The sequence below is a fragment of the Euprymna scolopes genome, chromosome 25 (assembly GCF_053919585.1).
Source record: "Euprymna scolopes isolate OS-2025 chromosome 25, ASM5391958v1, whole genome shotgun sequence".
Classification (NCBI taxonomy): domain Eukaryota; kingdom Metazoa; phylum Mollusca; class Cephalopoda; order Sepiida; family Sepiolidae; genus Euprymna; species Euprymna scolopes.
In genome coordinates this window covers 55,229,898-55,243,211 of record NC_136506.1, presented here as the reverse complement: position 1 = coordinate 55,243,211, position 13,314 = coordinate 55,229,898, and the positions used below count along the sequence as shown (strand labels likewise).

Genomic DNA, 13,314 nt, shown 5'->3' with positions numbered 1-13,314 from the left:
ATCAGGTTGGCAACTCTCTTTTGAACCCTGTCAAGGTGTGAGAGACAAGTAGCAGATGCACCAGCTCAAATGTGACAACAGTACTCCATACATGACCGAATGGTGTCTTTATAGAGGTATAGAATACTTTCAGGCGTAAGTAGCTTTCTAGCACAGTAGAGATAGCCCCCCCCCTTCTTCGCAGCAGCCTTGGCAATGCTCTCAATGTATCTATTCCAGCTCATGTTTTCTGTAAACGTTAGGCCGAGAAGTTTAAAGGAAGTACTTTCAGGTAATGTGTTCTTGGCTATTGTTATTGGTAGTAGTGAAGATTTCTTGTAATTATTGAAGGAAACAAGCTTAGTCTTGGCCGCATTGAATGTGACCATCCATTTTTGTCCCAGTTCTACTACAGATTGGAGGTCATTCTCTAGTGTTTCTGCCATTTCCTTAGATATGTGTTCATTTGTTTTCCCCTTGTGCCTGTTATAGAGAGTGGTGTCATCAGCAAATATACCCATCTCAGAAACAATTTTATCAGGGAGGTCATTTATGAATATCAAGAATAATAAGGCCCAAGGATAGACCCCTGAGGTACTCCCGCATTTATATCATATTGTTTAGATGTATGATCATTGAGGACAACCTGAATTTTTCTCTTACTTTAGAAAGGATTTAATTACATTGTATTCTTCCAGTGATACCATATGATCTAATTTTCCTTAGAAGACCATCGTACCATACCCTGTCAAAAGCCTTAGATATATCGAGGGCTACCATTCTACCCTCCCCTGTTTTGTCCAGTGAACGGTATATACGTTCAGAGATTACAGTTAGGATATCTGCTGCTGAACGGGCTTGCGTAAATCCATATTGTTGTTCAGTCAGAAGTTTATCATCTATAAGGTAAGGTGATGGACTAGAGCTTGATTAATTAAGGACTCAAATATTTTGGGGAAAAACGGGAGAAGTCTAATGGGACGATAATTTAATGGGTCAGTTCTTTCACCAGTATTCTTGAAAACTGGTACCACAGAAGCGGTTTTCCAGTAGTCAGGAAAACAAGATTCGTTAAGGCATTTATTGTAAAGTTTGGAGAGAACTGGAGCAATCTCAGCTGAGCATTTTTTTAATAACACAGCCGAGATGAGATCGGGTCCACATGCTTTTGAGGTATCTAGGTTTTTTATGATACCATGTACCTAGAAAGGGGTAATTTTCAAGTCATCTAGTGTGGCGTCTGTCCATAAAATAAAGTCAGGGAGGGAGTGGTGTGCCGGGTCCAATGTGGAGTTTGAGGCACACCAACTGGCGAACAGGTTAATCTTGTCGGTTGCCGTGCAAACAACCTTGTGATCGTTTGATAGTGGGGGAATCGTTGACTGCCCATTATTTACTACACTTTTAGATTTTCCAAAAATCATGAGTTCCTAATTTCTATGCTTCGATGCGTTTTCTGGTAGTTTGAGTGTATTCTGTCTTAGTTGTCGCAATTTCTCTCTTACAATTACTTCTAGCTTCTATATACTTCTGTCTATTTGAACTGGACTTATGCTGGTTGAATCTGCGGTATGCATGCTGCCTTTGAGCAATGGCAGCTACACAAGCAGAACTAAACCATTGGGAGAGTGGGGCTTGCTATAGAATTTTCATATGGGAACATGTGCTTTAATTGCAGTTTTGAACCATTCAGTGGTCTTATTTGTTCACTGTTCAGCTGGAAGAGAAAAGATATTTCCCCATGAGGCATCTCTGAGATCCCTAAAAAAAAAAAACACTCCTCCACATGTTAAGAATGGGTTTCTAAATAATAGTTTGTTTCATAAGTATTATTGTTTTATCTTATGGTTTTAACGTTTATTTTTGCATTGTTTATTAAATTGCTAGGTGAAAGTACAGACTAGTTTAAAAAAAGAACTCTTCTCCACATGGGATTATTAATAATAGTTTGTTGCATGTTTGAAATTTTAATTGAGAAATTTTTATTGCAGACGACTGTAATTTCAAGAAATTAAAGGATATTTTCAATTTCACTGGAAGAGGTAGAAGACCATCCATTCCCAAAGTTAGCATAAATAATAAACTCCTTTTACAACTTTTTTACCAAAAAGATGAAAAAAAAACCTGGGATGATATTGTCAAATTTGCATCCAATTTCATCACCATCATCGCCATCATCACCATCAATCAGTTGAGAATAAGATACTTAATTGAGAAAGCTCATGCTAATGCCAATTTGCACATAAATGACTGACAGATTCCAAACATTTTTCAGGGAAAATTTGACATTCGTTGGAAATTATTTGTCATGTGCTAGTGTTTAAAGAGAATAACTGCTTAGTTCAAGTTTGTCAGGGTGATCAGAAAAAATAATTGCACTCACAAATGGCATCATTCTGGACTTAGTTTCCTTCCAAAAGGAAGAAGTACTTCCATCATCTTGGGTATGTCAGGCTGCCGAGTATCTATCTGGACGTTCTATTGATAAGCAGTTTTTTGGGAAACAGTTAAAGAAAATTCAGGCAACATCTAAAAATTTCTGTAAATCTTGGCATCGTAATAACAATTATGAAGACTTCGTGAAAGCAAATTACTGGTGTCAACCAGTCAGTGAGTATAACAGCACAGCCATTGTAAAATCTAGTCCAGGTACACCGAAGGCAGCTATGCCAGGTTGTAGAAAGATACTGATGATTCAACAAACCTGGACTAATGATGGAGAAAGCAACCTAGAAAACTCACTATTACGCTCTGGCTCAAAAACGATTCAGATAAAAAAAACTAAAAGGAAAAATGGAAGAAAAAACTGAAACAAGATAAAGTGCAGACCATAAAAGATGTACAACTCAGAAAAGATAGTTTTTTCATGACAATTTGCAGCAGAAAAATGAAGAGCTAAGAAATAAAGATTTGTTGTCATCATTACAATAGCAATATGAGGAAATTCAAATTAAACTTGAAAGTACCTTGACTATCCTGCAGCAGAGAAATCAGGTGCTTTCAAAAATCAAGCGTTTGAAAAGATGGGAAACAAGATTGAGTAAGAAAGAAAAGATAGAAAGAATGCCCAATCAAATATTGAAACTAAAACTCAAAAAGACCCAAAACTCTCCTTTCCAATTCAAAAAAATTTCACAAGAAAAGCAAAGAAGAGAAAAAGAAGAACGAGTTGAAAATTCAACAGATGAAATTTGATTTTCTTAATCAGGCCGAAAAAAAAAATGTTTCTATGAATGAACATAATAGCAACCGGTACACCAAAGATGTCATCAAGTGTGTCATTGAATTGATAGGGTAAGCAAAAGTATCTGTCAAGAATTGTGGAAAGATAATTGATATTGTAGTAAGGCACATCTTTCACACAGCTATAGATTCAAAAGACCTGCCATCAGAGCGATCATCTTTAAGCTATGCTGACAAAAGGCATGTCCTCGCCAAACTATATAGCTGAAGCATTACTGCAATCGAGCAATGTAGACTTCTGATGGAACAACTAGGAAACGTCAAAAGATTGTGGGACACCAACTTTCAACAGATGGTGGTCAGTTGCTTTCATGTGGATTCACTTCAGTATTCAAGGAAGATTCAGATATTTTAGTTGATGTGGCCTTTAATCTGCTTCAGGAGTTGGCTGATCTGTTCACAAATAATACTGTATTTTGGTCAATGTTACAGAATTTGACTGGCCTTATGAGTGACAGAGCAAGTGTCATGAAGTCATTTGACAAAGCCTTCATCATACAGAGGATGAATACACTTGGCATTGATGAATACATGGGTTTTTGCACCATAATGCTCATTTCCTTCTTGGCCTCAGTTCTGAATCCAAAAAAGTCTTGAGAAAATGGGAACAACATCTGAATCAGAAAATCGGCAGAGATGGTCTTGAAAAATTCAAAAGGTTTTCTTCAAGTTCAGAAAATGCAGCATATCGCTTTATCAGAACTGCTTGTGATGTGTTGGGACCAAGAGGGGATGAAAAAAATGAATGCAGAGCCTCTTGAGAAGCCTGTTGTCACCTTCAGTCACAAAATTCTAGCATAACAAGTTTTAGAGGGAATAGGTTTAACAACCTTTTTCAGGCTACTGCTTCATTCCATTATCATCGAAATGATACTGTAACATTTTTTGCAAGATTTCATGGTATCATTGAATTTCAAGTAAGAAAGTGTACTTCATGACGCGAGGAGTGATTCAATAATGGTTGCACTTGGACTGTTATACCACAAAGTTACTGGACCTTAGTGGATCCTACTCAGCAGACAACCAAATACTAGTACTTCTTTTGCTATTTTGTGGAAATGAATGCTGCTCTTGGAAGATGGAACATGATGCCGAACAATTGACAGATGCCAACTTTCCACCATTTTTTAGCATCAATTTAAACAGCCCTGTTTTTTCTTTTCTTCCCTCTACAAAATGGATGCACAAAAGAAGACTTTTGTTCACAGTTTACTCCATAAGAGTTTTTTCAGCATACAAAGATGTTCTTCAACGTCAGCTGACAGACTTCCTGCCAGGTGGAAGATACTATGATATTAAAGAGTAAAAGAAACATCAGCGAATGCAGCATAGCCAGATAACTAATATGATAAGAGAAGAATACTTTGGCGATTTGGATTTTAGCATTTCAAGAGCTGACATACATTTTACACCACCATAGCACCATCAATATGTTGAAGAAAAACTTTAAAAAAAAAAAATATTTGGCTTGATAGTAAATCTGAAGTTAAGTTGTTTGGATTGTGTAGATCCAAATCTAAAGAAATGAGAATGAAACACCAGGCATTACAGAAGGTGGTACTTCAGAAGAGAAAGCAACAACTGGAGAAAACAAAACAAGAAAAGGAGAAAAATACAAGGAAGCAAGCCATAAGAAAAAATCACATCATTGAGAGGGTAAAGACACATGGTGGACCTTGTTTCAGTGAAGATAATGTCACACAAATGCTACATGAGCTAGGAAGCAAGAATAGTAAGCTTGAGGCCCTCAAATATGAAATTAGGTTTCAGAAAATAGTTCTGGGCAATAAGTCTGAACATTTAAAACTTGACAGACCTTTAGAGTTACTAGCAAGCCACTTGAAAGCATTTTTGAATGGCACAGACCTAATAAATGACTATAAAAAACTTCCCGACAATGAAGAATCAGAAAGCGAAACAGATGAAGAAAGTGTTTTAGTTGATCAGGTAGAGTTTGGAAACTACAGCTTCAGTAAACAAAGACAGTTTGTAGCAGTATATTATGACAATGACTTTTATTTAGGTCTAGTAATTTCTGTCACAAGTAGTGAAGAAGGACAAGTGAAATTTCTTGACAAGTGTAAAGTGAAAATAAATGCCTTTAGATGGGCAAGGTCAGAGGTAGAGAAAGTTTCTTCTCTGTATGTGTTTGATTAAGGGTTTGAGGTAACCACCTCAAATGGACGAATGTGGTTAGTTCCTAACAAAGAGTTCAACAGAATCGCAAGGAAATATCAATTATATAGAGAACTCTATTGTTAACATGCAGCTTCCTTTTGTATTGAATGTAAATTGGTGTCGAACAGGTATGTTTGCTTATATACTATACTTCGCCATGATAAACAGCGAATTATTGTGATTTTTAAGTTTATCATTTTAGAATTACAAGGTGTACAGAGCTGAAATTTAGGTATGACATTCTACAATATGTATTGATTATGCATGCAAAATTTCACGTCTGTATCTTTAATAGTTTTTGTGATTTTGAAATTTGTATACGTTTAAAACATTCGGTACTTTATTTCTGCCATTGAAATTGAACATATCAGTATTTTTATCAACTTATAATGAAAAACCTTGTAGCTGGAATTGTTTGAAAAAAAAATAGGCATAATAACCACAGTGTATAGAATTATATTGCATGTTCATATTTACTTTTCTTTAATTCAGTTTTATTTGTTGATACTTCAAAAAGTGCCCACCAGTGCGATTTTGCTATTATAAATAATGCAATGTTCACTTTTCACATCTCAAAAATGAAGGCTGAAATTGAATTAGATATGATTATACTTTTATTTCCTATTGTCTTTTAATACTAAGAGTAATGAAAGTATCTTTCATGACATTTTTACTGGTTACTTTTTTTGTCAGTTGCTTTCAAAGTTGCCATACCGTAATATAAACATGTTCATAATAGGTTTGCAAATATGAAAATGATCATAACTTGAAGACTAAACAAGGTATCTTCATGGTTTTTGTTTTGTTTTTATGTGTAGTTTTATATGAGAGGATCAAATTTAGTCATAGGCGATTTAAAAATTTTGGCTGCCGGTACCTACTGAATTATGCCGAATGAAAGTGCTCCATCAAAGATGTCATTGGCAGAGTTAATGTTTGCAAGGAAAATTAGGCCGGTCTTCGAGAAGCTTTTGCCAAAACAGGTGAAACCGCCAAATACTATAGTTCTTAAAAAGAGATACTTACCTGGGGAAAAGGTATTTTCCCAGATACACAAAAATAATAGTACAATGTGGGAACTAGGAAAGGGCCAGAAAAGGATCGGAAAGATGGTTTACATTATCGAAGGTCTAACATTTACTCACAAGAAACATTTCAACCACATTCGGAAACGTATCATGAATATGACAACCTCCTGCTGAACAAGAAGAAGTAATGGACCAGATATATGACACGTTCAACCTGGTAACACCACAAGCAGCCGGACAACTCCAGGAAAAGGAAAATGACCGACCCGATAGAGATCAACCCCAGAAAAAAGAGCTATACGATCATTCCAGGTGAATGAAAAGTTAGGGGGGGGGCGTTGTGGGGGATAAATCACCCCTATTTTGAGAACTAAGTGGAATCAACCAGTCCTATGAATACCACTGGTTTCAGAGACTAGATGGAGACATTCATACCATGTTTAACCGCATGCTACAAACACGTTCCTCTCATACCACTTCAGTGTCTCCTGTATTCTTTATGATAAATACATATTATATTGTATAAACACTTTACACTACTTGTGGTTTCTTTCATTGTGAACCCCTAGCACGGGTCTACAACAATTTTTAACTTTGAGCATAAAAACATTGAACGCATAAAAGAAAAATAAATTAACATCATTAGAATGTTTATTCTATTCTCTTTTCATCAATATAATTCTTTTAAAAATTGACCAACAAATAAAAAAGATATGACTTGTTGAGCACATTAGGTATGTAATATTGCCGATGTCCACAGAAATACAGCATGCGCGTGTAATGCTAATAATATTAATTTTCTGTCAAATTTTATTACAACTTTAAGGTAAGTGAAATAACTCCATTTTATATATATAACAATAACTATTTTACATTTATTTGATCTTTTCAGCTGTAAAAAATGTTGAAATTTTTATGAACCTACATTTATTTTGTTTAGTTTGCATAACATGAAAAATGTGTGTGGGGTGGGGGGGAGGGAGTAGAACAGCTAAAAAAAAATATATTTAACAAAACTTGTTTTTATTATATAAGTTTAATAAATAAGGAATAAATATAGAAAATTCCGGGAAAATATGACAATTACTTGATTTTTTTTTCTAGATTTTTTTTAAACATGGGTATGTCTACAGCTTCAAACATCACTTCATAGGAATGTTGTTTTGAAGCATTGATAATGTAAACACAATTTTTGTTTCACGTTTTCATTATCTTTGTATGCTGTAAAAAATTTGTAAAAAATAATAGGAGTTTATTTAAAGCTTCTTCATTTAAGTGGTAAAAAAGAATGATAATATTAAATGACTGTTACATACGGAGGCGGGGGTTAAAACTGGCATGTGTTGAAGGTACTGATTATACACATTAAAAAAATAATATTTTGGCAGTACAGACTCGTTTCTTTTCTTCGACCTTAGTACATTTGATATTTAACACATTGATTATTAAAAATGACGTACGTTTACTTTGAACATAATATCGTTCTTGAAAATAAATAGTGCAAGTGCTCTGTTTCATCATTAAATTTTATAAACATTGACTAACAAAAATAAACTGTTGGTTTAATTCTACAGTAGATAAACTTCTGTTTACATTACGCGACTTATCAATGTCCACAGAACGAGTCACTTTTAGTGGTTGTTTGTTTAAAGAAGTCATTTCGAGGGCTATAATGTTGTACATTACTCGTGGAGTAGTAGGTCAAAGCATTTCCCTTCTTTGCAACTCCTCCTACAACTTTCACTGCACATTCGATCGTGACTTCTGCGGATATTTTTGTTTTTTCACAGAAAAGGCTTGGATTACTTCTTTTCCATTAGTTTTTGGTAAACACAAATATATATATATATATATATATATATATATATATATATTGTTTCTTCTTATTTCACCGTTTTTTTTTGTTATTTAAATAAACCGTTCTGTTTATAATGTTTATTTTTACAGCTTCCTTAAAAATGGTCAGTTTCATAAATAGCATTTCCATTCATACTTGGTAATGTACAGGTGACTACAGGAACTTAGTTACCTTGAAGGGACACAGAGTTCGATAGTTTTTTGCCACCATAACTCCAGTCTTGCCAACAAAAATACCTTGCCCTGAACTTCACCCTGAACCATACCCTGAAATATATCCTGAACCTTTCTTCAAATTTTGTGACAACCCTACCCCTAAGCACAAAATTGGGTGTCTATTCCGAAGCCATGAGGTCAACAACAAAAACAGTAGCTGTATTTTAAATTTTTACATGGGGATGATGAGAGGGTGCATGCTACCACCGGGCAATGCCAGTTAATGGGTCCTGCTAGTTTAAATAAAGATAATGTTCTTTTGTTGTTGTTTTTTTTTTTTTTTTTTTCAACCCATGTTTGATATATTTATATAAAGTTCTTTTTTACATACAGAAAACTACCGCACAAAGCGCAGGTATCTCTGCTAACTTTTAATATTTTTTAAAAAATCTTATTTTGTAGAAAATTGTAGCAACAATCTGAACATTCTGTATTCTGTGATCAATGAATTGCCTCCCTCCAACAGAGATACTTTAGCCTTTCTTGTGAAACACTTACAACTGTAAGTAAATGTTTATTATTTGGCACTCATTTTCATTTCTGATTTTACTTGATTTTACTTCTCTATCAACCATAAAAACACTTTTAATCAACAGATTTAAAAGGAACTCTACTAAAATAGTCATATTTTTTAAACCAAAGCACTAAATTATAACAATAACTAAAATATTTAATAATGATAATAACGAGAATAAAAATATTTAATAATAATAATGATATTAATAACGATAATTAAAATATTTATTAATAATGATAATAACAATTATTAAAATATTTATAATAATGATGATAATAATTAAAATATAATAATAATGATAACGATAATTAAATTATTTAATAATAATAATGATAATTAAAATATTTGATAATGATAATAATGATAATTAAATTATTTAATAATGATAATAATGATAATTAAATTATTTAATGATAATAATGATAATTAAATTATTTAATAATAACGATAATTAAATTATTTAATAATGATAATAACGATAATTAAATTATTTAATAATAATAACGATAATTAAATTATTTAATAATAATGATAATAACGATAATTAAATTAATAATAATGATAATTAAAATATTTAATAATGATAATAATAATTAAAATATTTAATAATAATAATGATAATAATGATAATTAAATTATTTAATAATGATAATAATGATAATTAAATTATTTAATGATAATAATGATAATTAAATTATTTAATAATGATAATAATTATAATTAAATTATTTAATAATAATAATGATAATAATGATAATTAAATTATTTAATAATGATAATTAAATTATTTAATGATAATAATGATAATTAAATTATTTAATAATAATAATGATAATAATGATAATTAAATTATTTAATAATGATAATAATAATTAAATTATTTAATGATAATAATGATAATAATGATAATTAAATTATTTAATAATAATAATGATAATAATGATAATTAAATTATTTAATGATAATAATGATAATTAAATTATTTAATAATAACAATAATTAAATTATTTAATAATGATAATAACGATAATTAAATTATTTAATAATAATAACGATAATTAAATTATTTAATAATAATAACGATAATTAAATTATTTAATAATAATGATAATAACGATAATTAAATTAATGATAATAATTAAAATATTTAATAATGATAATAATTAAAATATTTAATAATAATAATGATAATAACGATAATTAAATTATTTAATAATGATAATGATAATTAAAAGATTTAATAATAATAACAATAAAAGATTTAATAATAATAACAATAAAAGATTTAATAATAATAATAACAATAAAAGATTTAATAATAATAATGATGATAATAATAACGATATTTAAAATATTTTAAAACAATGATAATAATAACGATGATTAAAATATTAAATAATGATAATAGTAATGATAATTAAAATATTTAATAATAATAATGATAATTAAAATATTCTGTTTCAATTCCGGCTCGCCATGTACTGTTTCTTTCATGACTGTAAAAACACCACTGCTTGCTACGTATGTCCATTTTCTACTTTACCTCCAAGACGACTGCTTTTGTCTAATTTGCATGTAAAAAAAAAAAAAAAAAAAATTTTTTTCTCTCTTACTAAACTTTACTTGAAACTCTAAATCCTAATGTACTGTATCCTGTAAGTTAATAATCCCCTATCTTTAAAACTAGCAATTTGCTCCACTCTCCAAGCTACCACTAAAACTTAATTAAACATACGGAATACGCCATAACTCATCATTTACCTCCAGTTATACCCATACTGTATTGCACTTACATCTTAACCTTCCTGTCATCTAAAACAGAGTCTGGGCACAAATTTTTTTTTGGTATATCCTAAGCTAACTTATAAATATCAAAAAAAAAAAAAAAAATTAAAAATCTAAAGGAAAAAATCTTAAACCAGATTAACTCCTTTCTAACAAGCCTGATTGCAAATATAGTTGCTTCCACTGCATGAACTTTACTCACTCCCTCTTCCAGTAACAAAGAAATAGCAATGTCCCTAAATCACTTTAAGGAGTGTAACTATTCAGTAGATATATAACCTTTACAAACTAACCCAGTAACATTAACTACCCACGCAGGATCGCAAAAATATCTGGATTAGAACCCAGGCACGGAGCAAATCCTCTAGGAGAAGGAAACTAAACCTAAGGGGAGGGAGGCCAATCTAGTCTTGGATGACAACCTTCCTAGAGCTGGTGATTCAAACAAATTACTGGTTTGCAAACCTAAACTGCTTAAGGGGAAATAGTCTCTGTCTATTGCCCGGCTTCCATACTCCTTCTTTACCTATTAGCCAGGCGCAGAGGTACTATCACAGGGATTCGACAGAAACACTCAGTGGTAGATCTTGTTTCCTGACTAGGGCAATGAACGCTGTTTTCCCCACTCCCAACACATCCCACCCCTCTAAACTGGGCACTTGGGAGTGCTTGAATGCTACATATGCCAGTGTAATTAGATTGGGTTGACCTTAATCTGATGAGTTGAGGGTACCGGATTGACAGTTCCTGGCTGATGGTTCCAACTGGTAGTACAAGAACCCTAACTCTTTGGTAGTGCTTATAGTGGCTGCTCCATCAACAGTTGTATAATATCGGGATGTTTGTAGTGCCATGTCATGCATGGAAAAGGACCCTGCACTTATCCCCAGTGGGCTTTCCTGAGGCGACAATCCTAGTTGATGAAAGGTCGATGGTCTACTTGTGATGCATGTCTCGTATTCTGCACAACCACTTGTTCAGCACCCCCCCCTACCGAAACTGAAAACTCCTTAAAAAAAAAAAAATGACAGTACAATAAAAAAATTACGCTTAAACCAGGCTTAGGTTCAAACAAAATCAAATTGCCTCCTCCTTTGAGGCTTGCATTTATGAACATCCGTGGACTTAGAACTAATTTAGATGATGTTGAAGCATTTCTCCTAACAAACACCCCGGATATCTTAGTACTAAGTGAGACTAACCTACACTCCTCCATGGCCTCTTACCACTTTAACATGCCTGGATGTCTCCTACTCTGCCGTAAGGATTCTGACAGAAATGTTCACGGACTTGAAGTCTATATTCGTAATACCCTCCCCTTGACTAGAGAAACAAAACTAGAACCGGACGATCAAGCCTTTATGTGCTTTAGATTTAACATGCAACATAACATTAACTATTTTTATTTTCTCTACCGCTCTTCCTCAACCCAGGACTGCACCCTAATAAACAAAGTCTCTGACAGCATAGATACAGCACTCTCCTTCGACACTAGTGCACAAGTACATGTATTTGGTGACTTCAATGTCCACCACAGAAACTGGCTTGGATTCTCTACTCACAGACGCAGCTGGTAGCACAACGCATAGCTTCTCTATATCTCACTCCCTATCACAGATGGTTACGTTTCAAACCCGTTTCCCAAACCAACAAGAATACGCATCACTTCTAGATCTTTTTCTGACCACAGTTCCCAATGATTGAATAACAAATGCCCACAGCCCATTTGAGAACGCTGATTATGCAGTGATAATGGTCAAAATCACCCTAAACCAGCCAAAACTGAAGAGCCATTGCTCAAAACAACATGATATTATAAAAAGGCTGACTGGGAAGCCATCAGAGATCTTATCAGAGATGCCCCATGGCGAAATATCTTTTCACTTCCTGCTGAACAGTTCGCAAATGACACCACTGAATGGTTCAAAACAGTAATTGAAGCACATGTTCCCGTGCGGAAATTTTATAGCAAGCCCCACTCTCCCCAGTGGTTTACTTCTACTTGTGCAGCTGCCATTGCTCAAAGGCAGCATGCATACCACAGATTTAACCGACATAAGTCCAGTTCAATCAAACAGAAGTACACTCGTGAACAAAAAAAATGGGCCATGATTAAAATTGGAACAAAAAAAGATGGGCTATGATTGAAATTGGAAAGAAAACAATTTTTAAAATTTTTATCGCTTGTTTGCTAATAATTAGCTGTTATTTAGTATTTTTCAGATTATTAGTATTAAAGATGAATCCAAGAAAAGTAAGACAGCATCTTGACGAAAAAATTAAAAACCGAATTGCAGGATTACGACAGGCAAATTTGACTTACAAGCAGATTTTCGACATTTTGAAAGAAGAAAAGGTGGGAACATCTCTTTCAGCTGTGAAGAGAATTGGGCAAAGGTTCGAAATTGAAGGCACAGTGAGCAGGAAAGTTGGTTCTGGTCGCCCCAGAGCATCCACAATGAAGGACGATCACAGGCTTAAAATGACTGTTTTGAAGGATCGCAAAAAAAC

General features: G+C 33.0%; 1 protein-coding gene across 1 annotated transcript in view; it reads left to right on the top strand.

Moving 5' to 3' along the window:
• Positions 1-13,314, top strand: part of LOC145247359 (rac GTPase-activating protein 1-like) — a gene marked incomplete at its 5' end in the record, with an annotated part of 132,700 nt that overhangs the window by 93,688 nt on the left and 25,698 nt on the right. Inside the window, 1 exon segment of the mRNA XM_080109040.1 lies at positions 8,904-9,003. Coding sequence (XP_079965166.1) covers positions 8,904-9,003 — 100 coding nt within the window.